At 35.5% G+C, this 26,122-nt stretch overlaps 3 protein-coding genes across 3 annotated transcripts; 1 reads left to right on the top strand and 2 right to left on the bottom strand.

Moving 5' to 3' along the window:
* The first annotated feature begins 226 nt into the window (after positions 1 to 226).
* On the top strand, positions 227 to 12,781 carry LOC106772732 (3-isopropylmalate dehydratase large subunit, chloroplastic). The gene is made up of 15 exons (XM_014659301.2): positions 227 to 277; positions 450 to 557; positions 644 to 814; positions 1,459 to 1,611; positions 1,720 to 1,788; positions 1,890 to 2,006; positions 3,237 to 3,311; positions 3,439 to 3,516; positions 3,862 to 3,957; positions 5,287 to 5,336; positions 9,261 to 9,315; positions 9,440 to 9,571; positions 10,171 to 10,218; positions 10,341 to 10,499; positions 12,359 to 12,781. Exons 1-15 carry the CDS (start codon positions 227 to 229, stop codon positions 12,497 to 12,499), a joined length of 1,503 nt encoding a protein of 500 aa, XP_014514787.1. The 3' UTR covers positions 12,500 to 12,781.
* Positions 12,782 to 12,882: 101 nt separating this feature from the next.
* On the bottom strand, positions 12,883 to 14,777 carry LOC106770204. Its single transcript, XM_014656028.2, has one exon. It carries the CDS (start codon positions 14,725 to 14,727, stop codon positions 13,378 to 13,380), a length of 1,350 nt encoding a protein of 449 aa, XP_014511514.1. The 5' UTR covers positions 14,728 to 14,777; the 3' UTR covers positions 12,883 to 13,377.
* Positions 14,778 to 16,657: 1,880 nt separating this feature from the next.
* LOC106772683 (putative G3BP-like protein) lies at positions 16,658 to 22,138 on the bottom strand. The gene is made up of 9 exons (XM_014659225.2): positions 21,978 to 22,138; positions 21,754 to 21,888; positions 20,038 to 20,344; positions 18,641 to 18,906; positions 18,352 to 18,541; positions 18,037 to 18,158; positions 17,902 to 17,967; positions 17,676 to 17,757; positions 16,658 to 17,141 (listed from the first exon to the last, which is right to left on the bottom strand). The coding sequence occupies exons 1-9, from the start codon at positions 22,014 to 22,016 to the stop codon at positions 16,927 to 16,929; spliced, it is 1,422 nt and encodes a 473-aa protein (XP_014514711.1). The 5' UTR covers positions 22,017 to 22,138; the 3' UTR covers positions 16,658 to 16,926.
* Between the last annotated feature and the right edge of the window lie 3,984 nt (positions 22,139 to 26,122).

The raw sequence follows: 26,122 nt of genomic DNA, 5'->3' as shown, positions 1-26,122 counted from the left end.
TCATACTAAAAAAATCTTCCCTCGCAGTTTTTAGAGACCATATGGATCACACGACCCTCCTTTTAGTTTATTTATTAATTTATTTATTAATTTCACTCAGAATACGTTCCTAAGATTTGTGAAAAAAAAAAAAAAAAACAGAGACACTCAATCAAAACAGGGTAATAAAGGACACAGCCTCCACTGACTAGTTTTGTGTTCATCACAGCTTCAACATCGATAATCCATGGCTTCCTCTCTTCTCTCTCCATCATTCACTTCCTTCCTCCGCACCAAGGTTCATTCTATGGTTCCCTTCTATGCTCCCAATCCCCAAGCATCATCATCATTCACTTTCTTCTCTTTCTCATGCTTCAAAAAACTTCATTTTTCTCCACCCCTTTTTTTCAAATGGGTTAGCTTTGCCCCACACTAACCGCTTCTTTCTTCTTTTGTTTGTCTCTCTATAGGATCTCTCTCTCTACGCATTCTCCTCTCAGAGATGCCTCAAAGCGGTTCCAAAGAGAATCCGTTGTTCTGTGGCGGCGCCTCAGCGCCAGCCTTCTACCACTGGATCAGTTGCGTTTTTCGGGCACCCTTTTGGATTTGTGGAGTTGGTTTTGAGTTTTTGTGTGTGAATTCTGCTTGTTTTTATGTATTTCAGGTGAGAACCGCAATGACCATGACTGAGAAGATATTGGCCAGAGCTTCTGAGAAGGCCCAGTTGAGCCCTGGGGATAATGTTTGGGTTAATGTTGATATTTTGATGACACATGATGTTTGTGGGCCCGGTTCTATTGGGATTTTCAAGAAGGAGTTTGGTGAGGATGCTAAGGTGAGTTAGTTAATTGGCTTAGCTGGTTTTACTCAAGACTATCTTTTGTGGGAGTTTTGATTTTTCTGATGGTTCTTCATTGATTGTGGTGTTGGATCGGAAGTCTATTGGAACTTTGAGGACGGTTCGAGACAAGATGAATTGTGAGGGTTGTTGAAGAAAGTAGGATTGGGGTCATGTGGTGAAATTGATTTTGAAGGACAATCTACGAGATAGGTTCTGTTTATTGAATGTAGCTTTGTGCTTTCTGGGTGGGAACTTTGTCGGTTAAGAAGTCATGTGAGAGGTTCTAGCATTGTGAGTGCTGAAAAGGGATGTAAAATGATTATTACTTTTCTAAGTGGGAACTTCAAAATACATTAACTGGTTTGATTGTGCACTTGTTCATGTGCATTACATTGTTGATTCTTTTACCTTGAAAGTTGCCTTTGCTGGAAAATTATCTTGCGTGTTCTAATACTTATGTGGCTCATAGAGTGATTCTAATTTTTCTAGTACTGGTTGGCAGTTAATCTCGTTACATGCTGAGACCTAACTTCTATAATTTCCTGATTGTGTATTTTACGTCTATGATTTCCTGATTGTGTTTTTATTTATTTATTTATTTATTTCTGTGTTTTCCTGATTGTGTTGTTCATTTGAAGGTTTGGGACCGTGAAAAGCTTGTAATAATACCTGATCACTATATATTTACAAGTGATGAACGTGCCAATCGCAATGTGGACATATTAAGAGATTTCTGCCAGGAGCAAAATATAAAATATTTTTATGATATCAAGGATCTTAGTAATTTTAAGGTATGCATATTTTTTATATTTAAATCTTTATTTGTTCGACTCAATTCTTAAAATGCTTTGTAATGCACAATGTCCAAGAACATTGACTCTGAGATTATAAAACTACAGGCAAATCCAGACTATAAGGGTGTTTGCCATGTTGCTCTTGCACAGGAAGGTCATTGTAGGCCAGGAGAGGTTTGTTTAGTATAACAAGATAATTTTACTTTGGTGAAGTATTGTTCATTTGTTTAGCATTACTTTGGTTCCTGCTTTTCTAATTTCACGGTTACCTGCAGGTTCTCTTAGGTACTGATTCTCACACGTGTACTGCTGGAGCATTTGGTCAATTTGCTACAGGGATTGGAAATACTGATGCCGGTTTTGTGCTGGGAACTGGGAAACTTCTGCTCAAGGTAGCTTCTGCTCAAGACTCACATCTCTTGGTTTTTAATAGAAGATATTCTGCAAAACCATTATATATTTTTTACCTTTATCATCAACTCCAGCACAGGGTTTTATATTTGGTAGTTCTGGAATTAAATGTTTAATGTGTTTTATTTTCTCTTTTCATGTCATTTTTCTCTTATTACTGATTAGAATTTGCAACCAACTTTGTTGTGTCTCTTTCTTTTAACTATTTATAATTTATAATATTCAAATATTTGAAAAAACATATTCTTTGGCTGCTCTGTATTTCCAAGACTTATCTTCCCATTTCAAGTGCAAAAAAATTGAATATACTACGAGAACAAAACATAAAAAACAGAATAAAGATTTCTTTGAATATTTTGGGACAAGAACAAGGATGGAATAGTACCTTTTTGTTTAATTTGTTAATAGTAGAGATAGGGTGTGTTTGGCAAAACTGGCTGATAAGCTCATAACTTAAGAGTTCTGAGCTGATAAGCTCATAACTTAAAAGCTTTGACCAGATAAGCTATTTTATTGGATTAGAAGTGTTTGTTACAACTAGCTGAATGGTAAATGTAAAAATGTCATAAAAATGTTACAACTGCATAAGTTTTATCATATAAATCAAATTTGTGTTTTCTAGACAAAAATATATTATGTAATTACAATTATTGATTTTTTTTTTAAAATAATCAAATTCTTTTTTAAACTCTTTTGTGCTTATATTTATTTTTTAAAAGTTATATATGCTTTTTTTATATGGATATATTATTTTATTTAAACTAGTTGATCTGATGAGTATTAAGCAAATTTTATTTTTATTTACTTTCAGAAATTTAAATTTATTATTTCTCATTTTAAACTATTTGTCTTTGATATAATTTTCATTGTGTGTGAGTTTTCACACAGCTTCATGTAATGAAGCATTAGTTACTTCAACTTATAATGAAAATAGATAATAATGGATGAAGAATTAAGGACAATGAAGAAAAGTATTAAAATCTAAGGGATATTAAAGAAAGAAAATTAAATAAGCTATATGTTACAAGCTAGAAGCTAGAGGAAATAGTTTGTATGTAGCTTATCAGTTAAAAACTCTTAAAATAAGTTACTTTGAAGTAACTTGTCAAGCACTTTTGAGTTTGTCAAACTAGCTTATAAGCTTATTAAGTTATTTGCTTTACTTGATACGCTCATTTTTTTATTCATAATATATTGTATTCAAAATGCAGGTGCCCCCAACTTTGAGATTTGTACTGGATGGAGAAATGCCTGATTATTTGCTTTCAAAGGATTTAATTCTGCAAGTAAGTGCCTTGGTCCTGTACTTTGGTTTGGACATACCATAGTACTAGGTGACTATGACTGTTTGCTTATTTTCATTTGGCAAATATAAAATCTACATCCTACATTGGTTAATGATTTACCTTACAGATTATTGGTGAAATAAGTGTGGCTGGTGCAACCTATAAAGCTATGGAGTTTGTTGGCACAACTGTTGAAAGTTTAACTGTAAGCATGTAGAGCAAGATGTTATGTTATGATTTAACACTAAGAGTTCGTTTACTTGTATTTCCATTTTTTCTTTTTAATTACAAAACTGCTATATTGTTCCCAGTTTGTTTCCTGTTTCGAAAGATTTGTTCAGATAACCGAGAAAAAGTCATTTTCAATGTTTCTTTTACAAATATTTGAAAACAGAGAGACAATTGAAAACAGTTGGTGGATTTGTAATTAAAAAGTTATAACAGGAACCAGAAACACAAGTAAATGAACCTTATGTTTTTTTTTTCATTCTATGAACTCTTTTTCTTTTGATTGTAATTGTTGTTTTGGTAATTTGTTCCTCTTGGATAGATGGAAGAACGGATGACATTGTGCAACATGGTTGTCGAAGCTGGTGGAAAGAATGGCGTTGTTCCTGCTGATAGTACTACATTTAAATATCTCGAGGTTTGTCCCACTGAGATTCTCTGAAATTGATATTGTGGCTCTGAAAAGATTTTTAGCACCGTTTGGTCGATGATAAATGTCTTAATATATTGATTGTATCCTAAAATATTTTCCTAGATAATCACTTTGCAGTGGTTTCCATATTTCATTAAATTTCCTAATCTTTTCCATTATTTGATTAGAATTGGGAGCCTAGGTAATATGCACAAGTTTAATAGTGGTCGGTGCTGTGTATTGCCTCATCATTAACCATATCATTTCAATGTCCTATTATGTGGAGTCTCCTTTATGTTTATTCTTCCTTATCTAAACCTGGTATCTTAAGCATGACATCATCCTCCATAACTTCTATTTTTAGCATTCAACTATTGAGTTTTTTCAAAATTTGGAATTTCGTTTGTCAAATTAAATAGATAATTTATATAAGAATGTTATGATCTAATTTCACTGTATAGAGAGGGATCGAGTTCCACATTGGATGTATGGGATTTTTGTATGGGGTTTGTAAAACCTTGGGCTCTTCAAAATTGACCTCTGTTCTGCCATTGGTCTTTGTTGGGTGTTTGATTTTCCAGCTGAGTTTAGTGCGTTAGTCATCTTCCCATTCCCACTGATAATCATACCTGCATGAAATGACCAATGTTTCCATTAATGATCATTCTAATGGTAACTTATGTTGGCTATGACTTACGGTGCCCTTGCAAGATTTAATTTCCAAGATTACTAGATTTCTGTTTTCTTGTTTTCTTCTTGATGTTTGAAGTTTCCAAATACTTATCTTGGTGAAGTTTTAGTTCTTGCCATATTTATAGCTTCCTGAGAAATTTAAATCAAGCTAATGATCATTGCATCTGTATTGTTAAGTTATCTTTCCAGCAGTGGTCAGCTCTAGCATCTGCAAGTTGCCCTTTTAGCTTTGATTTATGGGCGCGCTTCACACTTCGAATTTATGCTATTTTCTTTTGTGGAAGATTTTTTTTTTGTTACAAGGTTAAAAGCTTAGTAAGATTTGGCTTGAGAGGGTGTTAGAAGATCTGGTAAACATCACAATATCATGATGTACCTTAGAATCATTGAGAGGAATGTGCAGTAATTTGTCTATGGTGGATAATCTTGATTGGCGTTTGATAGTGACAGTATTATGTTTTTTCTTTTTTTATTGGTTTGGTTTCCAATTATTAATCTTACCTTCTGAATTATACATCTCTTTTAGTTTTGCTGTATTGATGAAATGGGTGGCTATGTCTAGTGTCCATTTAATTTTGCATTCCCTTTGCATACTGTCTTTTATAGTATTGATTTTAATATTGTTTGCATTTCTTTTTGCAGGGCAAGACATCTCTGTCATATGAGCCTGTTTATAGCGACCAGGAAGCAAGGTAGTTCTAGTTTTCTAAATTCTTGTTTTTCCTGGTTTTATTCAGTGTCGGGAAAACTCAATGCTTTTGTATAACTTTGTATTTAATAAGATACTTTCTATCTGTTGAAAGTTTTGATGGACAAGGTGAACTATATAAAATCCATAGTCAGTATAAATAGACCCTGGGAATGAGTATCAAATATTATGCATTTACTTCAGATTTATTTCATTTGAGTTATTAGAATAATGTAGACTGACTTGTTGTGGAACTTGGGTATTATGGGGTGCTTAAGTCTCCCATTGTGTAATATGGATGCTTGGTAGAGCATAAGTGTTTGGTTTTTCTCCTTTAATAGCTAACTTTTGAGGGTGGGTTCTCCTAGTGATTGGATACTTATCAATTTGATGTTAGTTATTTGAGAAACTGAATATCATGTAATTATGATACTAAAGCAATATTTCTATATAAACCGGACTTGGTGTGTAGTTGAGACATGTGATTTTCCAGCCAGTTCGTGTGTTAGGCCTCTACTGGTATATAATAGGAGAAAAACAGTTACACAACCTAACTGCCAAGGCAAGTAGGAGGGTTGGGTGAGGGGATCATGTATATAAAGGGGAATTAGTTGGAATTGGAGAGTAGTTAGTGAATTCATTTGTTTTGTCAGGAACTTGTTGGTCCTGATCGGGGGAGGTTAAGCTCTCTACATTCTGTATCCATTGATTGCTAGTGAATACAGAGGCTATTCAGTATACTTGTGGGTTGTGTGTGAGTTTTGAAGGGTGTTTTTCATAGGTTCTTGATTAAGAACCTATCATTTGGTCCGACCTGTTAGATCGAAAGAGGGGATTGACGGAAATGGCGAGCAACACCGAGGGAAGGTTGGAGAATCTTGAAATTACGGTAGAAGGGATTAAGGCGGAAACTGCTGCGATACGACGGGACGTGCAGCAGATAATGAGGGTACTCAGGACGCAGACGAACCAGCACGACGGGCAATCCGACGACAGCTCCGTTAATGAGAATTAGCGGCGGGAAGAGGAGGAAGACGAAGGAAGAGGGGTCGGAAATCAACCAGAGGGGCAGAAACAGTGGTGGAAACAGGTGACGCTACCCATCTTCGAGGGGATCGATCCCCTGAACTAGATCCATCACGCAGAGATATTTTTCGAACTTCGAGGAGCAGCGGAGGAGGAGAAAGTGCGACTCGCGTGCATGAGCATGAGGGCAGTGCGGGTTTCTGGGTCAGAGCCTGGAAGGAGAAAGCCAAGAATCGTTCTTGGGATGGTTTGAAGTCATTGAGCGGTCGGCGACATTCAAACGGAAGGGGGCGGTGGACGAGTTTGTACAAGACCCCAAGATTTTGGAGGACCGAACAAAGAAGGTGGCGGATGAGCAGCTGTTGGTAGAGAGTGGAGCAGGACCGAATGATATGGATGGGTCAGAGGCCAGTCGCAGACCGAACGGTCAGGACAATAGAAACCGAACGGTAAGGAATTTACCTTATCCAGAATTTCTAAAAAGACGGGAAGAAGACCACTGTTTTCGGTGCGGGGTTCCGTTTGCACCAGGCCATCGGTGTTCGGAGAAGAGTTTATGCGTTCTGCTTCTGGTGGAGGATGAGGAGGAAGAGTCGACCGAATACCCAGTTGAGGAAGCGAAACCCATGGAGCTGTTGGCGTGTTCGGCGGAGGGGCTGACAACTCCAAAAACCATGAAACTGACAGGAGTAATTGGAGAACGGAAGGTGGTGGTCCTCATTGACAGTGGGGCCAGCCACAATTTCATCAGCCGGAGAGTGACGGAAGAATGGAAGCTGCCGATGACCGAGACGTCCCAATACACCATGAGCCTCGGTGATGGACACAGAAGAACGACGAGCGGACGTAGCGAGAGAGTGAGGATACATTTGGGGAATACCATCGTCGAGGAGGAATTTTATGTGTTTGAGCTAGGAGTAGATGTCATCTTGGGTATTGCATGGTTGGCAAAGTTAGGAGAAATGTTGATCAATTGGAAGGAGAGGCCTATGAAGTATGTCGTGGAGGGCGAGAAGGTCAATATAAGGGGAGACATAGCTTCATCTAAGATAGCTAGGGAAACGGCGGGAGCTGGGTCATGGGTTTTAGTGTGGAATGTGGACGTAGTGGAGCAGGAGGCATGCGGTGAGTGGATTGGTGAGTGGACTGGTGAGTTGACAAAGGGGCAGAAAGTGGGGCTCAGAGCAGTGCTGCAGGCGCACTACCTTGTGTTCCGGGAGAGAGAAAGTTTGCCTCCACTTTGTGATATAAAGCATCATTACAGGAAAAAAATTGAGACTTGGAAACTGGGTTTGATTGAGAGAAAAATAATTAAGGTCAGAAGAGATCTTGAGACTGGTGGTGGGAGAACCAAGAACAACAAAACAGAGGAAAACTACACTGAGCATGAGTCTTTTAATCTTTACAAAGCTGATACCCATTGGACATCATGGCTGGTTCCTATGTTTGGGGTTGCTAATATTGTTTCTGTTATTTGCATGTACATCAACAATTGTCTCAAAAATAACTTTGGTCCCCATGGTGGCTGCGTGGCTAAGTTCCTTGGAAGGTTCTCTTTCGAACCTATGCAGGAGAACTCGTTGCAGGAGAACTCATTGCAGGAGAACTCGTTGCTTGGTCTTTCTTCTTCAACATTGACTAAGATCGGAGGGAATTGTCCGCTGAATTTCAGGAACAGTACCCTGACTTAAACCTTGGGGATAAGGTTGTTTCGGAGGAGGGTGGTATTGTTAGGCCTCTACTGGTATATAATAGGAGAAAAACAGTTACACAACCTAACTGCCAAGGCAGTTAGGAGGGTCGGGTGAGGGGATCATGTATATAAAGGGGAATCAGTTGGAATTGGAGAGTAGTTAGTGAATTCATTTGTTTTGTCAAGAACTTGTTGGTCCTGATTGGGGGAGGTTAAGCTCTCTACATTCAGTATCCATTGATTGCTAGTGAATAACAGAGGCTATTCAGTATACCTGTGGGTTGTATGTGAGTGTTGAAGGGTGTCTTTCATAGGTTCTTGATTAAGAACCTATCATCGTGTCTCTTCTTTCACGCTTTATCAACATGGTAAAAGCTTATGCTGTTGTTTCATATCGACTTTTCAATATGGGTATAGTATAGTTAAAGATTTTCATACTCTTATCTTGTCATTGGAGTATGAGTAAAGGAATTGATATTCACTTTGTGGGGAGAACAACTTTGGATTTCATATTGACTTTGGGGATTCTACGAAGAAAATGCTTCATCTTATGAGGATGATATGGTAGTCATGAAGAAAGTATAAGACTAGCTATTTGCTATCCTTATGTTTTGGTGTGTTATGATTATGATAGCTGCTTCTTGGCAATGTTATATTGAAATTGGCATGCTATATAGATCTAGTTATGATCACCCCCTTGGATTCTCAAGATACATATGGGTTCAATTTATCAAACCAAGCTTTGATGCATGAATTTTGCTTGTTAACACTCTTAGAACTACTTATATACTATAATATGATTATATCCCTAATTGATGTGGGATCTACAACACAGTCTCTTATGTTAGGGAATGAGAGTTTAGATATTTGTTGGTGGTTCGATAATTGGTCTAAAAGTGGGTGACGCAATAAGTTTAATAAACCTAGTCATAATGCATTTTTATACCATTTTAGAAAGTGAACTTATTAAACCTTACAAAATCGGATTGTAGGTGAGGTTTGCATCTACTTATAACATGATTATATTTCTAGTCCATGTGTGATCTCTAACAAATAATTTTAACCTGCGTCCCTTATGAATTAAACTTGGGGAAGGAAAAAATGTCTATAATCTTTGTACTGGAGAAAAACTTGATTTAGCTGCAGAAATAGTATTCATTGGTAATCAGGTTTATCTATTAGTAACACCCTTTTTTTGTTGTTTTCTAGATTTCTCTCAGAGTATAGATTTGATGTCTCAAAATTGGAGCCAGTGGTGGCCAAGGTTAGTCTTTGTTTGCATTTCCAGTGAGGTTTTTTGTACTGTATTTATTTTCTATGCATGTGTTGTTATTATATGCTCCTGCCATTAGGTTCCTTGGCTAATATTATGCTCATAAATGTTGCAGCCTCATTCTCCTGATAACCGTGCTCTTGCAAGAGAGTGCAAGGACGTGAAGATTAACAGAGTATATATAGGATCTTGTACAGGTGGGAAAACAGAGGATTTCATTGCTGCAGCAAAAGTGTTTCTGGCATCAGTAAGCATCATATTTTCCTATTGTATATCTATAATTTAATTTATGTCATAGAAGATATTAAATTATGATAAGATATTACTGGAAGCTTTTCTAGCTAGTCCTAGACTTTTTTACTATTATTTTCATTTGTTAGTATGGCATAACCAATTTATATCCTAAAATGTATGGGACTGGTCATCGTGTTTTCTTGTATGGTATTTTATCTTGCTTTGCTGATAGAATTTACCAGCCTTTTTGTGACCTTTGTGCCTATGTCTCTCCCATGAATTATTTAAATTTAAGGGGAAAGGAAAGAGAGGTAACTTAATATTATTTTATAGCGATAATTTAGAATGGGATTATGTGCTATCTTATTCAATAGAATGTGTTACATGTGTTATGCAAAATATCCATATACATATAGGATTTTGATAGACTTGGTGGAGACTATTTCTTAGGCTACAGTTGTTAATTGCATGTGACTTTCTAATCACTAGTACCCATGAGGACTGTCATTTTGATATGTAAACATATTATTTCCCAAGTCCATTAACTATTATTATTTCCAACATGAATCCTAGAACTACTTCCCCTAACGTAGAAAATGTCTGAATCTGCAGGGTAAAAAGGTCAAAGTTCCCACGTTTCTTGTGCCTGCTACCCAAAAGGTCTGAAAAAAAGCTCATGTTTGTATATTTTCATCAGTTGATGTACAGTTATTAATAAAGTTCTATTGGGAAATCATGCTAGTTGACTATTTTCCAACTTGTATCTATCAATGAAATTTCAGGTTTGGATGGACGTATACAGCATCCCAGTTCCTGGATCTGGTGGTAAGACTTGCTCACAGATATTTGAAGAAGCTGGGTGTGACACACCAGCTAGTCCTAGTTGTGGTGCTTGTTTGGGTGGCCCAAAAGATACTTATGCACGCATGAATGAACCTCAGGCAAGTTCCCTACTTCCCCACCATCTTGCAATTGACAAGTGTAGTTCAAATTCTCCCTATGTTACAATTATCCTTATTACATTGATGGAATTGAAAATATTGGCACTGACCTGTCATGGCACTGAATCGGGTGAATCATCATGTGAGCTGTGCAATACTAACTACAATGTTACAAATAATTTGTAATTTTTATTTTACAATCGATTGACAGTTGACATTTAGCTTAAAATCTGTAATTTGTAAAACAAAACCAAATTCCTTAAAAGTAGAAACTTGTTTCTAGCTTGAAAATAATGCAGAAAGTTGGGTGAGAATACAAAGTTAGGGCTGTCTGACACAACTTTTTAAAAAAATTCATTTCATTAAGATTAGAAGTCTCTCTAATCAGCTTCGGTAAAATATCTATTTTGGTCTTTCTTCGTTACAAAAGGGTACTTAAAAAGAAAGAAAAAAAAAAAAACTTTTCTAGAATTGTATTTGACACAGTATCAGAGAAGCCTAAAATGGTTAGGCTAAAATATACTTTAATTTTTATGGTGGCTATCTAGTACATGCAATGCAATCATATTATATATCTTGAAGTTCTATAGATTTTTGGGTTAAATATGCTTTTAGTCCCTAAAGTTTCACTGATTTTTGGTTTTAGTCCCTGCATGAAACATTGATGACATTTAGTCCTCGTAGTATGGAAACATGTACGTTTAGTCCCTAATTTTGGACGGCGTTAATTTTTTGGTGAGGTGGCTAACGGCACTGCCACCTCACCACTGTACACTGCCCACTGCCCACTGCCTGCCACTAAAACTTTAGGGACTACAAGCATAGGACTTCATTGCAGTTCTCATTTTCCTGCCACAAACACAGCTGCAGTTTTCTATCTTTTGTTGTTTGGTACTTTTCACTTTCACCAGAAACCATTCTCACACCTTCCCTCTTACCATACAAATTCTCAATTCTACCTCCACCCCCACCCATTTCACCACCCCCCACCCTACCATCTTTCCTACCCTCCAAACCCTTCCCTCTATTTCTGTGGTGGAACCCTACTAGCCTCATGAGAAAATGACCCACTAGCCGTATAACCCTCAAGTCCTCTTCTTTCCCTGTAACAACATCATGATTACCCTGAAGAACCACATTCCCACTGGAATTAGAACTGGGGTGATCCACATGCAAGTTCCTGTCGAACCTGTTGTACCCTCTGTTGAACTTCAAATTGAGCAACGAGTCCACATTGGGAGAAACTTCAGATACAGAGTATGCAACCGTGGGCAAAGACCCGAACTGCAGCTTCAGTTCTTGTTGTTGGACGAAACCATCGACCTTGCTGTTCTTTTCTTCGATGGGAAACCTTAGTTTTCGCAGATCATGGGTGAGGCCAGCGTTAATAGCTGCAGTTTTCTGTCTTTTGTTGTTTGCTACTTTTCACCTTCACTTTTCACCCTCACTACTTTTCTCATCTAAAATAATTTAAAATAAAACTACGTGGCAGGCAGTGGACAGTGATGAGGTGGCAGTGTCGTTAGTCATCTCATCAAAAAAATTAACACCGTCCAATATTAGGGACTAAACGTACATGTTTCCATACTACGAGGACTAAATGCCATCAATGTTTCATGCAGGGACTAAAACCAAAAATCAGTGAAACTTCAGGAACTAAAAGCATATTTAACCCTAGATTTTTGTATATCATAAAGCTGTATGCTTCTGAATATTTAAGCAAGTGATACTGTTATGTTATGCCATGTGATTAAATGGTTTCTCCTTTGTTGTATGATTGCATTTATATGCTTTCTACCCAAGTGATGATATTGAGAATCTGAATGATTTACCCTATTGTTTACATTCTGGTTGTGCAGGTTTGTGTTTCAACTACAAATAGGAACTTCCCGGGCCGAATGGGACACAAGGAAGGTCAAATATATCTGGCTTCGCCATATACAGCTGCTGCATCTGCATTGACTGGTTATGTTACTGATCCTAGAGAGTTTTTGCAGTAGGAAGTTGTTACACCTCATTCTATTATACACTTTGGTTATTTATGAATTCTCTAGCCCCGAGGTAATACCAGCAGGATCACAAATCCATTAGTATTTTTTGGCTGAAGAAATTTTATGTAACTTCTATGAAATTGGCACTGTGGTAGATGTCAAAGAAGATTGACTCATCTTGTGCTTGTTGAGTATAGCATGCTCATTGTTGTTGCAGCTACTAGAATGACCGATTTCATATGTATTTTCTTGTCAATCCAGCTTTTAGTAAATCTTTTCTGTTTGTTCCAAGTTTATCTTGATAGTTACTCATATATGTGGGTAGATAAACTCAGATTAACATACAAGTTCAAATTTGAAATTTACTGAATTAAGAGTTTGTTCTTGAAAGTAGAAGGACCTTCATTACTTTTTGTAAAAGTTTTACCTTTGGATTGTTCACTTGACAAAATAAGATATTGTATGAATAAGATTCTTATGGTATTTTTTTCAGTTAGAATTTCATATCAGTAATATGAGAAGAAAGAAAATCGTTAAGTGAAACTTCTAATTTGATTGGAGAACAATAATAACTTATACTAACTCTAAGTTTTGTTCTACTTCATACGATATAATAAATCACCTTTTTTTTTTTTTCACAAAATATTCACCACCCTCAAAATCCAAAAGTAAACACCATCATCAAAATCTAAAAATGCATTCTGCAACATCAGTAAACAAAGATCATATGATTTGCAACGTGAAATTCATTAGAAACACAATGGAGTACAAAAGAATCAGGTTAAAATAAACATAAAAAGTACAATGAATAAAGAAGATTGAGTTTACTCAATTCTCACATAATTTTCTCATCTCCATGTTCGATCAGTCATGCAAGCATGCACCCCTCAATACGCCTCCTCTTCTGATAGAAAGCTTTCATTGTCCACTGCTTGAACCCGCCGCCGGCGATGCTTCTTGCCGCCGCCGCCCCCACCGCAAACAATGGAGCACTCAACTCCACATATTACACTGAAGCAAGAGAACAACCCATTTGACCCATCTGCATGCCTTCGTGAATGTTTCCCTTTTCTGCTTGCCCCCGTGACATTGGACTCCGTCTGCCACCTCTCCACCTTAGGTTGCAGGCCCTCGGCTCCGTCATCGAAGCTCCACCCTCCCTCCGTAGAATTCTCCCCCTCCTCCATTGGTAGTCTCGCCACCACCTCCGCCACCTCCGAAGCTGACGGACCTAATTCAGAGTCCGTCATAAAAGGACGACAACCCAAGTTGGAGCGGTACGGGGTTCCATATTCCATTGTCGTGTCTGCATTAGCAAAGGCATGCAATGGGGTGGCTCTCACACTGCCTACGTAATTGTTGTTGTTATTATAAGACTTGGCTGGAAAGGGAGAGTTTTGAAACTGGCGCTTGGGCGTGGACTTTACTGGGTAATCAACATTTACCATTGCATTGAAGTTCTTTGGTGAGTCATGGCCTCTTGCTTTAGTCTTCTTTCTACCCAATTTGCCATCTTTTGGGGTTCCCTTCATGAATGTAGCACTTAATATGGAGCTAGCTTTCTTTTTACTCTTCTTGGAGCTTATTTCTGAAGCGAGAACTTGAGAACTTGCCCTCCCCCTTTTGGTCTTGGCTTGAGGCTCGGGAACTACCATTTCTGAGCCAAGCATTGAGCTGGAATCACTTTTTGAGCGTCGAAGCTCTGGCTTGGCTTGACGTTTTGGTTGATCATGATCATCTTGACTGTATCGAACTATTGGGGAGTTTTGCATGTAAAGAGGCATGCTGCGCATGGAACTGTCAATTCTAGCAGCACCAATGTTCAAAATTCCTTTGGGGCGACCTGAGGGTCTTTGAACTTGAAGCCCCATGAATCTCATTCCTGTGGGTGTGTAAGTGTTTCTCTGGGGTTGAGGTTGTGAAGGTGGTGGAAGAATGTCACTGGAGAGAACATGAGCAGTGCCCACATGAATGTCTCGAAACCAATGAAGAGCGTAAATGTCAATAGTTATCACAGACTTTTCATCATACAGAAAGTCTTCATCAATTCGAAAGACAAACTTGTCATTCCAAGTTGGGTTGGTTCCGCCGTGAGAATCAACTCGAGTGGAAAGTTTGCGATCTGGGTCAATCCATGCCACTGCATAGGTCCTCATGGAACGACCTGCAGGAGCCAAGTCTTGTGCAGATATGACATTGAGTTCTAGGAGTTGGAAACATGCTAAAATGTTGGACATGATAGCACTGTTAGCAAGGACAATCAAATCGCATCAACAAAATCAATGGGAAAATTGAAATCAAAGTGCTTTGGAAAGAAAGAAGATGGTGAGTGAGTTTCGTGAAGGTGAATGGAAAAGAAATAAGCGATTTTGTGACTAAGAGAACAATTTGTTGTACTAACCACAGCAAATCACAGTGGTGTTCGAAAGTTTTACAACCTTAATTTGTTCCCTTTTTCTAGGAATCATGATGTGGAAATTTTTGTTCTTATGATTTCGGTCTATTTCAGGATTAGTTTGTTAGTAAAAGGTATGTTGTAGGACTTGAAATTGTGTCATTACAAATCATGCTTTTTGTGTTTAAAAATGTCACAACTTTCTACAACTCTGTGTTTAACTGTGTTGTTATTTGTGACATATATAGTAAACGTTATATGTACAACTATGAGTTTATTGGTTAGCAACATAGTTGGCTCAGAGATGGCAAAATGATGATAGTTTAAGATGAAATTAATTATCTTCACAAATAAGTGAATTATGGTATTGAATTTTTCGTTCATAATTTAGTTTTTAAATATTAATGTCGATCATATTGTAACTTATTAGAATGGGTTAACTCCAGTTCACACAAATAATTATCAAAAAGGAATAAAATATAAATATTTTTTAATAAATAAATATTTGTGATAATGTCAATTTAATAAATACTAACTAAAATAAATATTAAAAACAAAAAAATCAATTTTGACTTTAACTAAATAAATATTAAAAATTATTAAGTCAGTGGAAATTAAACAAACACTAATTTAAATAAATATTAAAAATAAATAAATTAACCGATATTAACACATATTACAAGCAAACAAGTTAACGTCGGCAGTCGATAAAAAAATAAATATTAAGATTATTATTCATTTAACCAATGTTAATTTTATATATTTTTAATACTTATATTTGTTTAAGTTAGAAGCAGATTAACCGCAATTAATTATATATTATGCAGTGATGAGAACAAAAGTAAATCATAAATTACATTTAATTTAAAAGTTTAAATTTAAAGACGACAAACTTCCTAACTCAAAATTTACTTTTTCCAAACCTATATGAAACACCAACTATATAACATCAAAATATTTGGCCTTAAAAATTGTATTTTAGATTATATTATCTCCTTTATAAACACAATTGTGCCTAGCAGTCTGAATAGATAGTGAATTAACTTAAAACAAACGTACAATGATTCTTTGAAAATATTTTTTTATCAATATTTTAATACTATTTACGTGTCATTATGTTATTAGTTTATATTAATATTTATGATTATTATTATTAATTGTGAAATAATTTTAGATAAAAAAACGTTAAAATGTTGAAAAAAAAAATATCAAAATATCATTGTTAGGGTTACAAACTTTATCCCCTTTTGTTCATCTTCCTTCATCACACTAGGGATTATTTATTCAAAAACCTACTCTACCCCCCTTTTTGTTCCTAGGATTATGCAAACAATTTAAAAATATATTATAAATATTTTTATAACTATGAATTATTTTTGGACTATACAATCTAACAATACAGTCTAAATTATATAACTGAAAATGTTGGACAATATTCAAAATAAAAAGTTGTACATTATGCAATTCATAATACAATACCCAAAATTTTAACTTTCAGAATTGTATAATCTGAACCTTTCGGATCAATCAAATCTAGAATCTTTCCAATGAATCGCATTAAAGAGTACTTTTTGCATTGCCCAGGTAAACCCTAAACCCTGTAAAGGTACAGGAAGAATCCATGGAAATGCAGAAAGGAAAACCCTGGACAATAACATGGCAGAATAGAGTGTAAGCCTAAAGGCCAGATGCTAAAAGCCCTATACAAACGAGAAAATTTGATCCACCAATCTTGTTAAAACAATTAAATATCAAAGAACTGTTAACAAAACTAATTTCCAATTTCAATTAGGAATAAATAAATGTCAAATGTTTTAAACACATTTCCAGCTAAACATCGAATTCATGGAGAAATAAATGAAACACGAAGCCCCTTGAACAAAATTTATCAATAAAAAACGAAATTATCCCATCCATATTCCCTTAACACTTAATTTAAGACATGAAGAATATCAAATTTGGTCTAATCTACTGCAGTTGACTATTTAGTTGAAATATGTGGACCCAAAATTGGACTCTCTAGCAGAAGTTATCTGTTGACTCAGGACTCAGCAAGGTTCTGCCCATTTCTTGGTACTTGATGATGCCCTGAATTTCCCCTCTCTTGGCGAGGATTCGGTCGATAGAAACCATTTCCTTTCGATTTGCTGTACTCCCTATCACCACCATCTTGACCATTTCCTCTGCCAAAGCTCCTTGAATTGAAACGCCCTCTTGGTGCATCTGACTGATAACTACCTCTGCCTCTACCCCGTCCTGATGATAGATAATGCATTGAAAGAGAGTATGACGTAAGAGAAGAAGAAAAAAAGTAGCTTAAAAATATCGAATTATGTGGAAAAAACATGGAGGGTGCCATGCACCTCTCTGGAACTATATTGGTACATAAAATATTGCTAGTAAAAAATTGTGTAGATCATTGTGATAATTTATGAAACACAGAATGAAGCATGAGGTTGGCCGAAACAAAATTTAACATATCTTTGTCAATGTCAGATGAAGCAGTCACCAAACATTGAGTCGTGACATATTAGAACTATAAGAAATCACAGGAACCCAATGTCATCGAGATAAAATTTTGGCATATCACTGCTAAATTTTCCTTTGTTAAAAAGGCAGGTCACATGAGAATATTTTACCAGTACCATCAACTCATATCTCCATTAGCAAAAGTGGAAACAGATTCATCATTTTACCATGTTATAACCAATATGTTGGGGACATTCATGATGACGAACTTGGAAGAAAAAAATAAACAGAAGAAAAATTAAAAGATTAAGAAAATCATACTTCCTCCTCGAGAAGGGATGTTACTGTTTGGTCTCCTTTCTTCAATGTATACTTGTCTTCCTGCTATCTGAACAGATCCTGTCTGCAAATATAAACAATCATGATTTTAGATTCTTTGACACCAAGTAGCATGTTCAGTATTAATTTTGGGTTAAGGTGCACATTACCCATGACAATTCATGAATAATGCACATCCCAAACTTAATATTTAAAAGCAAATCCAAACCTTGACTGCATTATGAACGCCTGTCATATCTTCGAATTCAACAAATGCATAACAAACACCAACATCCTGAATACATGTGAAAAGTTTAGACTCAAAACCATAATTAGTAGTTATGTGAAAATGAGGAGTATAAACCTTGCGACTTCTAATCACAACACCATCAGGCCTGATTCTACCAAAATTCTTGAACTCCTCTTCAATTTCAGATGGAGACACGGTAGGGGACAAGTTTCTCACATAAACAGACTTGATTTCATCTGAAAGCAATTCCAAGCAGACCAAGATTATTGATAGTTACGAATACTTGATAAATACTACATGAAACAGTCTTTAAACAAACTAACTTATTAGTTTATCAAGCAATGACCCATGAAGATGTGCTGAATACCAGTAATTAAATAATAAATGGACAGAATAATTAATTAATTCTCAACAAGTACACATAGTAACCTTCATCTTCTGTTACAGGAAGCTCCTCCACTGCATCAGTCTCAGACCTTTCAAATGCATTTGTCGAAGCAGTCGTTGGCAGTTGCTGACTACTACTTTGTGGAGCTTGATCCCATTCTGAAGGGGAGACATTCTTATGAGAGGGTTGAGAAGCAACAGATGGTGTAGATTGTCCTTTAGCAACCCGTAACTTCCAACAGTCCATAACATTGTCAGTTCTAATGTCATAACAGAATTCCAAAAGAAAACATTATTTTGGAAATTAATATAATAGTTAGCCAGTGCATACGATGGAAGCGTAAGTGTGCTTTTGGGGCTCCCCAGCAGGTTGATCAGGAGAAGCAGGTACATGGTCTTGGACGGCAGTCACCGAAGACTGAAGTGAACCATTTGACTCTTCAACAGCAGTATCCTCCCTAATATGCTCAGAATCAGGGCCCCGCTGCAATCTTTGCTCTGAAAATCCATAATTATCAACTACACCGTTTTCTTTTACCTCATTTGTAGCAACATAGTCCCTAGCCTGAATATCTCCTCCCAGAAGGTAGTTGGATACTGTAAAATCCATGGCTCTAAATTACTAAAAAGTTAAAAACATATGAATTTGAGAATAATTAATATCACATAATCACCCAAATTGTCTACTTATCAGATTTTTTCTTAAAGTAAAACCTGTTTATTTTTTCAAAAATATAAAAAACTTATCATCAAAGATAATGAGGTTTGTACTGATGTTTCACTGACAGCTGACAACTTTATAAAGTAAAAAACTACATTAACCAGAAAAGAAACAGTTTTATCAATCAATTTGAACGAACAAGTGTCTTTTATGTATCGTCAAACTGATAATACTGGTTGTAGCAGTTGCAACAGATAACAGTGTAGCAAATAGAATTGGTGACAATAATAAACGGATTTGCTTGTCCAAAAGATAGTTTATGCAGCTAGGATTTCCAACTGAAATGTTTGAGAAGCCACACCCTATAGCTTCTACAAACTATCTTATTCATAAGCTAATTTTAACTTATGGATAAACTCATTTCACTTTTTCTTATTTTTTTTCTCTTACAACTCTTTATGAAGGAGTTTGTCCAAGCAAACAACTATAGACCATTTTACTGATACTTTTAACATATATTCGAAACAATCTCATCATTTCATCTATAATTCACATAAAAGATCAGGTAAGACTAGGAGGCACAACATCACACTGATATAACTTCTAACATTTATAGCCACAATAAGTCATATTGGAAAAAGCACAAGTCTCACATTGACTGCAAATAGAGCCTGAAAAAAAGGTAAATAGGTATGGGGCAACCCTAAACCTCTAAAGCCAGTTTTTGCAGGGTTCAAGCTCAAGCTCAACATTGTTGGAAGTGAAAGGGTGTACATTGGAGAAAATTCAAATCCCACATTGACTCAAAGAATACACAAATCGGGACAAACTTTATCTCACAAGTTGGTTTCGTAAAGTTGAGTTAGACTCAAACTCAAATTCTAAGCAATATGAATTTTTCACTCTACAAAACCTAGATAAACTCCTACATCTGCACTGCCAACACTCAAATCAAACAATAACGTGGATATTTTTTCCTACACTAAATTGATCCCATTAGAATGGCAGTTTTGCCCTTACAACTCAGCACCTTCATTTACAAGAGTTCAATCTGGTATAGAACTTACCTGGCTTATTGATTGCACTTGAAGTATTCAACTGCGAATCATGATTGCTCTGAGGTAGCAAAACTGCTTGTTGCGGGTGAACTTGATCCTCTTCAACAAAATGAAAAATATCATTGAGCACAAAAAAGCCTTTCTCTTGCGGGGCAAGGAAGAATGTCTGCATAAATTTCCTCCTATGGTTGTAGTCCTTAATTTGCACAGATCCAGAAACCATCACAAGAACACCACCACTCCAAGACTCTAAAGAATGTGCAGTCTTGATTTCAATTCCAGTGTAACTAAGTGACATAATTAGGGCATGGATTTGCTGCACTTGGAAAAGTATTTTTAGTTCTAGGGAAAATGGAGCAATATTAACAATTGTACATGCATAAGCCATAAACAATTACAGATAATGCCAGGTCCTTTCAAACAATCAAGGACTTAATATAATGGAATAAAATGCTAGGAATAAACTAGAATGATAAAATGTTTCATACATTCATATCACAAATATCTAATGTAACATTAGGAAGAAAACTTATATAACATGTGGATAAACAAGCCAAATTAGAAATACTAAGCATGCTCAGTCTCTTATTCATCAAGACTAGAGCTGTGAATATTTTATATAGCAGTTATTCAACTACCTCCGAGGGAGTTAGTTCAGTTAAAAGTTTTAGTTTGATGTAATTAGAATACTTTAGTTATTTTCTTGTCATCTGTATTTATAACTGTTGATTATCTCTATCAATTCTCATGTTGTAACTCTCTCGTATATTAAAAACAAGGAATTTAGAGAGTTATTCTTTCTCTCTTTTCTCTATCGATGTTTCTGAAGTTCCTTCTCTAAAATGGTATCAAAAGCCTCGTAAGTTCTATGGCAACTTCAAATCTTTCTCCCTCATCTTCCAGACCCTCTGGTTGCTCTCATCAATATTCAAAGAAGCTATCAGTAAAAAATTTCTGGTATCGCAGCAACAAGTAGAACCATGTGCATATTAATCCAGGCCAGGCATTAAAGCCATATCATTCATAATTTTGTAATCATATAAAATAGTGTAACTGCACTACCAGACCACATTGATTCCCAGAACGAGATACGTAATCATTTCAAGAAGTTACCCATCAATAAAGAAATCCTACCAGCATGCATCAAATTCCCAATGACTATTTTTTATCAAGTTTAACCACAAATTCTCCGTGACACCCACACTTACCCAATTTAATGATTTCAATTCAAAAACATCTGCTCCATAATCTTAAGATCCCCGGTTGATCACCACTATACTAACAAGTAGATAACCACAAAAATCTTTCATAACCGTGATACAAATATCACCACACAAATTCCCTCTTCTCATCCTCAGCAATAACTTCTATCTCCCAATGGAAGTCACCAAACTTTTCATCCACATTTTATCTTTTGGGTGACTACCCAAATTGGACTGAAGGTACAATTTGCCACTAAAATGAATAAGTAGTTAAGCTTTGGAACTAATTGAGAACATAAAGACTCATTTTGAATTTTCTTACTTTTATGGCATCTTACAACTAAAATTAGGGCAACTCACAATTTTATGCATCCAAGCGATTTCCTCTAGCAAAATTGACTACAAAACCCTTCCTTCCTTCCTCCTCACAGTCTAACAAACCACTCATTTCACTTAACACTATAGCAAAAACTAACAAAACTCAAACCAAAAACAAAACAAAAAAAAGAGAACTGTAAATTACAAGCATTGCCGCGGCTGTTTCCCTGGTGTTGCCATCGACCCGGAGCATGGTGCTGGCATCCGAATAAAACTGGTGCACGAACTCCGGTTGACTCTGAAGCACCTGGTAATACTGCCCCACGAAGTATGTTCCAACCTGTACAAAACACAAAACAGAAAATACGTGATTCTATTTGACATGAATGTGTGAGGTAGAAAAAGAGGAAAAAGAAGAGAAAGAAGAACCTGCGCTGCGGTAACTGGAATGGGAAAGGGCGTGGCCATTGAAGTAAAAGGAAAAATCCTTTAAAACCCTAACAGCAATTCGGATCCACAATCTCCTTCCCTCTTCCCTTTCTTTCCAGATTCACACTCACGCAGACAGTGATAAATGGGAGAAATCTTATTTCTTTTAATATTAATCTTTTAATATTAATAATAAAAATAATTAATATTATTTTTTATTTTGGTTCTTCACGGGTTAGGTTTCTTTCTTTTATTACAAGATTGTGCACTATGTTGTTATGCATGTGTCCTTTCTTTCCCACAAATAATCTCCACTCCATTAATATTCAAATATATATACAAATAAATGAAGGTTAAAAAGGTTCTTCACACTAAAATTATTTTTAAAAATTATAGTTGGTCTTTAAATTAAATAATATATCTACTTGAATTTGTATTATATAAGAATAAAGTAAAACATTAATTCTCTAAAATTATACATACAAAATATATTATAGTTAAGTGAAATAAGTCTATAATTAATTTAAAGATCAAACATAACTTTTGAAAATAATTTATAGATTAAAAATCTATTTATATGACAATAAATAAATCCACACTATACAAGCAAACATATTTCTATATGTTTTATAATAATAATAGATAAATTTTAAAAAATTATATTATTATCACAATACAAAATTATTATTAAAATATAAAATAAATAAAACAGAAGTTATAAAAAAATTTAACTATTATAATCATATAATAAAATAATTTCAACATTTTTCATTCTTATATAAATTATAAACTAAATATAAAAATAAAGATAAAAATAAAAAAAGAGGTAAAAAAAAAGTATAAAAAAATATGTGAAAAACATTTGAAAAATTAATTTTCATTATTTTGTTACATATACTTAATATTCAAACTATAAAATAATTCTTGAGTGCTCCAAAGATCCCTCTCATTCTCATCCTATATATAAGAAAGTTTTCGTACAAAAGTATATTATAAATAGACTAACCCTAGACATAATATAATGATGATAGAGTAACCTTAGACACAATATAACGATGATAAATAGGGTAACTTTAGACATAATATAATGATGATAAATAGAATAAATATTCTAACACTACCCCTCAAACTAGATCATACAAATTGTATGTACTAAGCTTGGAATAAATAAACTCAATTCGAGGACCCCTTAATGACTTGATCAACACATTTGCGAGTTGATCGTTTCACCCAACAAACTTAGTACATATTTCTTTAGTCAACAACTTTTCACAAACAAAATGATAATCAATTTCTATATGTTTAGTCCTCTCGTGAAACACTGGATTTGATGCAATGTGGAGAGTAGTTCGATTATCGCAATACATCTTCATAGTATGGATGTCATAAAAGTTAAGCTTTTTAAGGAATTGTTTCACCCATATAAGTTCACATGTTAGTGATGCCATCGCCCTATACTCGGCTTCAGTTTTTGATCAAATTACTACATTATGTTTCTTACTTTTCCATGAAATAATGTTTCCTCCCAAAAAAACACAATATCATGTAGTAGACTATTTATCAATAAGCGAACCTTTCCAATCTACATCACAATATCCAGGGACCCGAATGCTTCATTTATCTTCAATAACATCCTTGCCCGAGAGCCTTTTTGACATACCTTAGAATGCGAATGAGAGCATTGCAATGGTCAACACATGGAGCCTGCATGAGCTGATTAACCACTCCAACTGCAAAGGACAAATTTGGCCTTGTAATAGTTAGATAAATCAGTTTTCCAACTAGCCTCCTATACCTCTATGGATCAGAAAATAATTCACCTTATGTCCTTAATTTTTGGTTTAGGTCCATGGGATTGTCTACCGGTCTGCAATCAATCATGCATATTTCTTGTAATATATCAAAAACATACTTCCTTTGGGAGATTACAACTCTATCTTTTGATTGTGTTACTTCAATGCCTAAGAAGTATTTGAGACTTCCAAGATCCTTGGTTTGAAAATATCTACACAAATACTCTTTCAGTTGGGATATTCCAAAAACATCATTTCCTATAATGACAATATAATCAACATATACTATTAAGTAAACACATTTCCCAAGAGAAGAATGATAGTAAAAAACTGAATGGTCTGCTTCAATGTGTTTTAGCCCAAATTTTTGAACAATGGAGCTAAATTGTCCAAACCAAGCACGTGGTGATTACTTGAGGCCATACAGAGATCGTTGCAATTTGCATACCATACCAGACTCTCACTAAACAACAAACCCAAGAGGTTTCTCCATATAAACTTCTTCCTCAAGATCACCATGTATGAAGGCATTCTTGATATCCAATTGATGAAGTGGCTTGTGATGAATGATGACCATGGCAAAGAAGAGTCGAATAGTAGTCATCTTGGTTACAGGAGAGAAAGTGCCACAATAATCTAAACCATAAACCTGAGTGTAACCTTTTGCAACAAGTCAAGCTTTAAGCCGATCAATTTCACCATCAAGGCCGACTTTAATTACATACACCCATCGACAACCAACCGCCTTTTTTCCCGGGGGAAACGACACCAGCTCCCAAGTATTACTGTGATCAAGAGCATGCATTTTTGCATTCATAGCTTGTCGCCATCTAGGATGATCAAGTGCTTCTTTCACATTCTTGGGTATAACAATAGAAGACACTGAGGATAAAAGCGAAAAATAGGAGGGCGACAATCGATGATAGGTAAGAAAATTATAAATGGGATGAGAGTTTCGAGTGGAACAAGTTTCGTTTTTTAGGGCAATAGGCTATGCTGAATCATTTGCACTAGGAGGCGTGGGAGGAGGTGATGAGGGAGAAGAATCTGAAGTAGGAGATTCACCATTTTCTTGGGGAGATGGACTATCCATTAGGGCTCTGAGTGGAATGATCTCAATATGTGGAGAAACGGGTGTAGGAGAATTGTGATCAAGACTTAGAATGACAGAGACAATGGAGCTATTTGACTCAACCATTGGAATAGGAAGGACCTGCTGGAGAATAAAAACATCTTGAACAGATGGAGAGAAGTAAGGAGTCTGTTCAAAGAATGTGACATTGACAAACATGTAATTCTTCTTAATTTCAGGAGAGTAACATCAATATCCTTTCTAGAGTCGAGAATAGCCTAAGAAGACACATTTGAGAGCGTGGGCGAAGAGTTTGTCTAGTTCTAGAGACATGTCATGAACAAAACATACACAACTAAACACTTGGAGAGATGTGTGAAAGAGATGATCATTTGGAAAGAGAATGGAGAAAGGAACTTTATGATCAAGAGAGGAGGAGGACATCCTATTAATAAGATAACATGCAGTTAAGATGACATCCCCCTAGTGATGAACAGGAACATGGGTACCAAGCAAAAGGGTACGAGCAGTTTCAACCAAGTGTTTATCTTTTCGTTCTGTTATATCATTGTGTTGCGTTGTATGAGGACAAGTAGATTGATGTAAGATACCATAGGAACTCAAGATGGCAGAAAAGGAGGATGAGAAATACTCTAACATTATCACTTCTTAATATTTTGATTACTTGACCAAATTTATTCTTGATTTCATTCAAAAATGATGTAAAGATGGCTAAAACTTCAGAACGATTTTTCATAAGATAAATCCAAGTTCATCTTGAATATTCATCAATGAAGGTAAAAAAATATCTAAAGCCAAAGGAGGAGATACGACTAGGTCCCCATATATCAGAATGAATGATGTAAAAACTAGAATTACATATAGATTAAGACCTTTTAGGAAAGGTAGATCTAACATGTTTTCCTAATTGACATGACTCACATTCTAAAGTCTGAAGACCATTGAGTTTAGTACACATCTTTTTTAATTTGGACAAGTGAGGATGATTAAGTTGTGTTACCAATAAAGGAGTATTGGTAAAACCTGAAGACAAGTTTTGATGATGCTGCAAATTGTAATTTTTGTTTGTAAATAGGAGAATATTTAAAAGCAACTTGTAGTCTCTTGAATGTAGTAGGAAAATAATTAACATTATAATTTCTACTGATATAATCGATTATGGACATGCTATAATCGATTATCATATGCTTTTGAACTACAATAATCGATTATCATGAAGCAATAATCGATTATCACAAGTCTCATTTGAATAATCGATT

The sequence above is a fragment of the Vigna radiata genome, chromosome 8, assembly GCF_000741045.1.
Source record: "Vigna radiata var. radiata cultivar VC1973A chromosome 8, Vradiata_ver6, whole genome shotgun sequence".
In the NCBI taxonomy this organism is placed as follows: domain Eukaryota; kingdom Viridiplantae; phylum Streptophyta; class Magnoliopsida; order Fabales; family Fabaceae; genus Vigna; species Vigna radiata.
The sequence above is the reverse complement of the archived record's forward strand: the minus strand, read 5'-3'. Positions and strand labels throughout refer to the sequence as shown.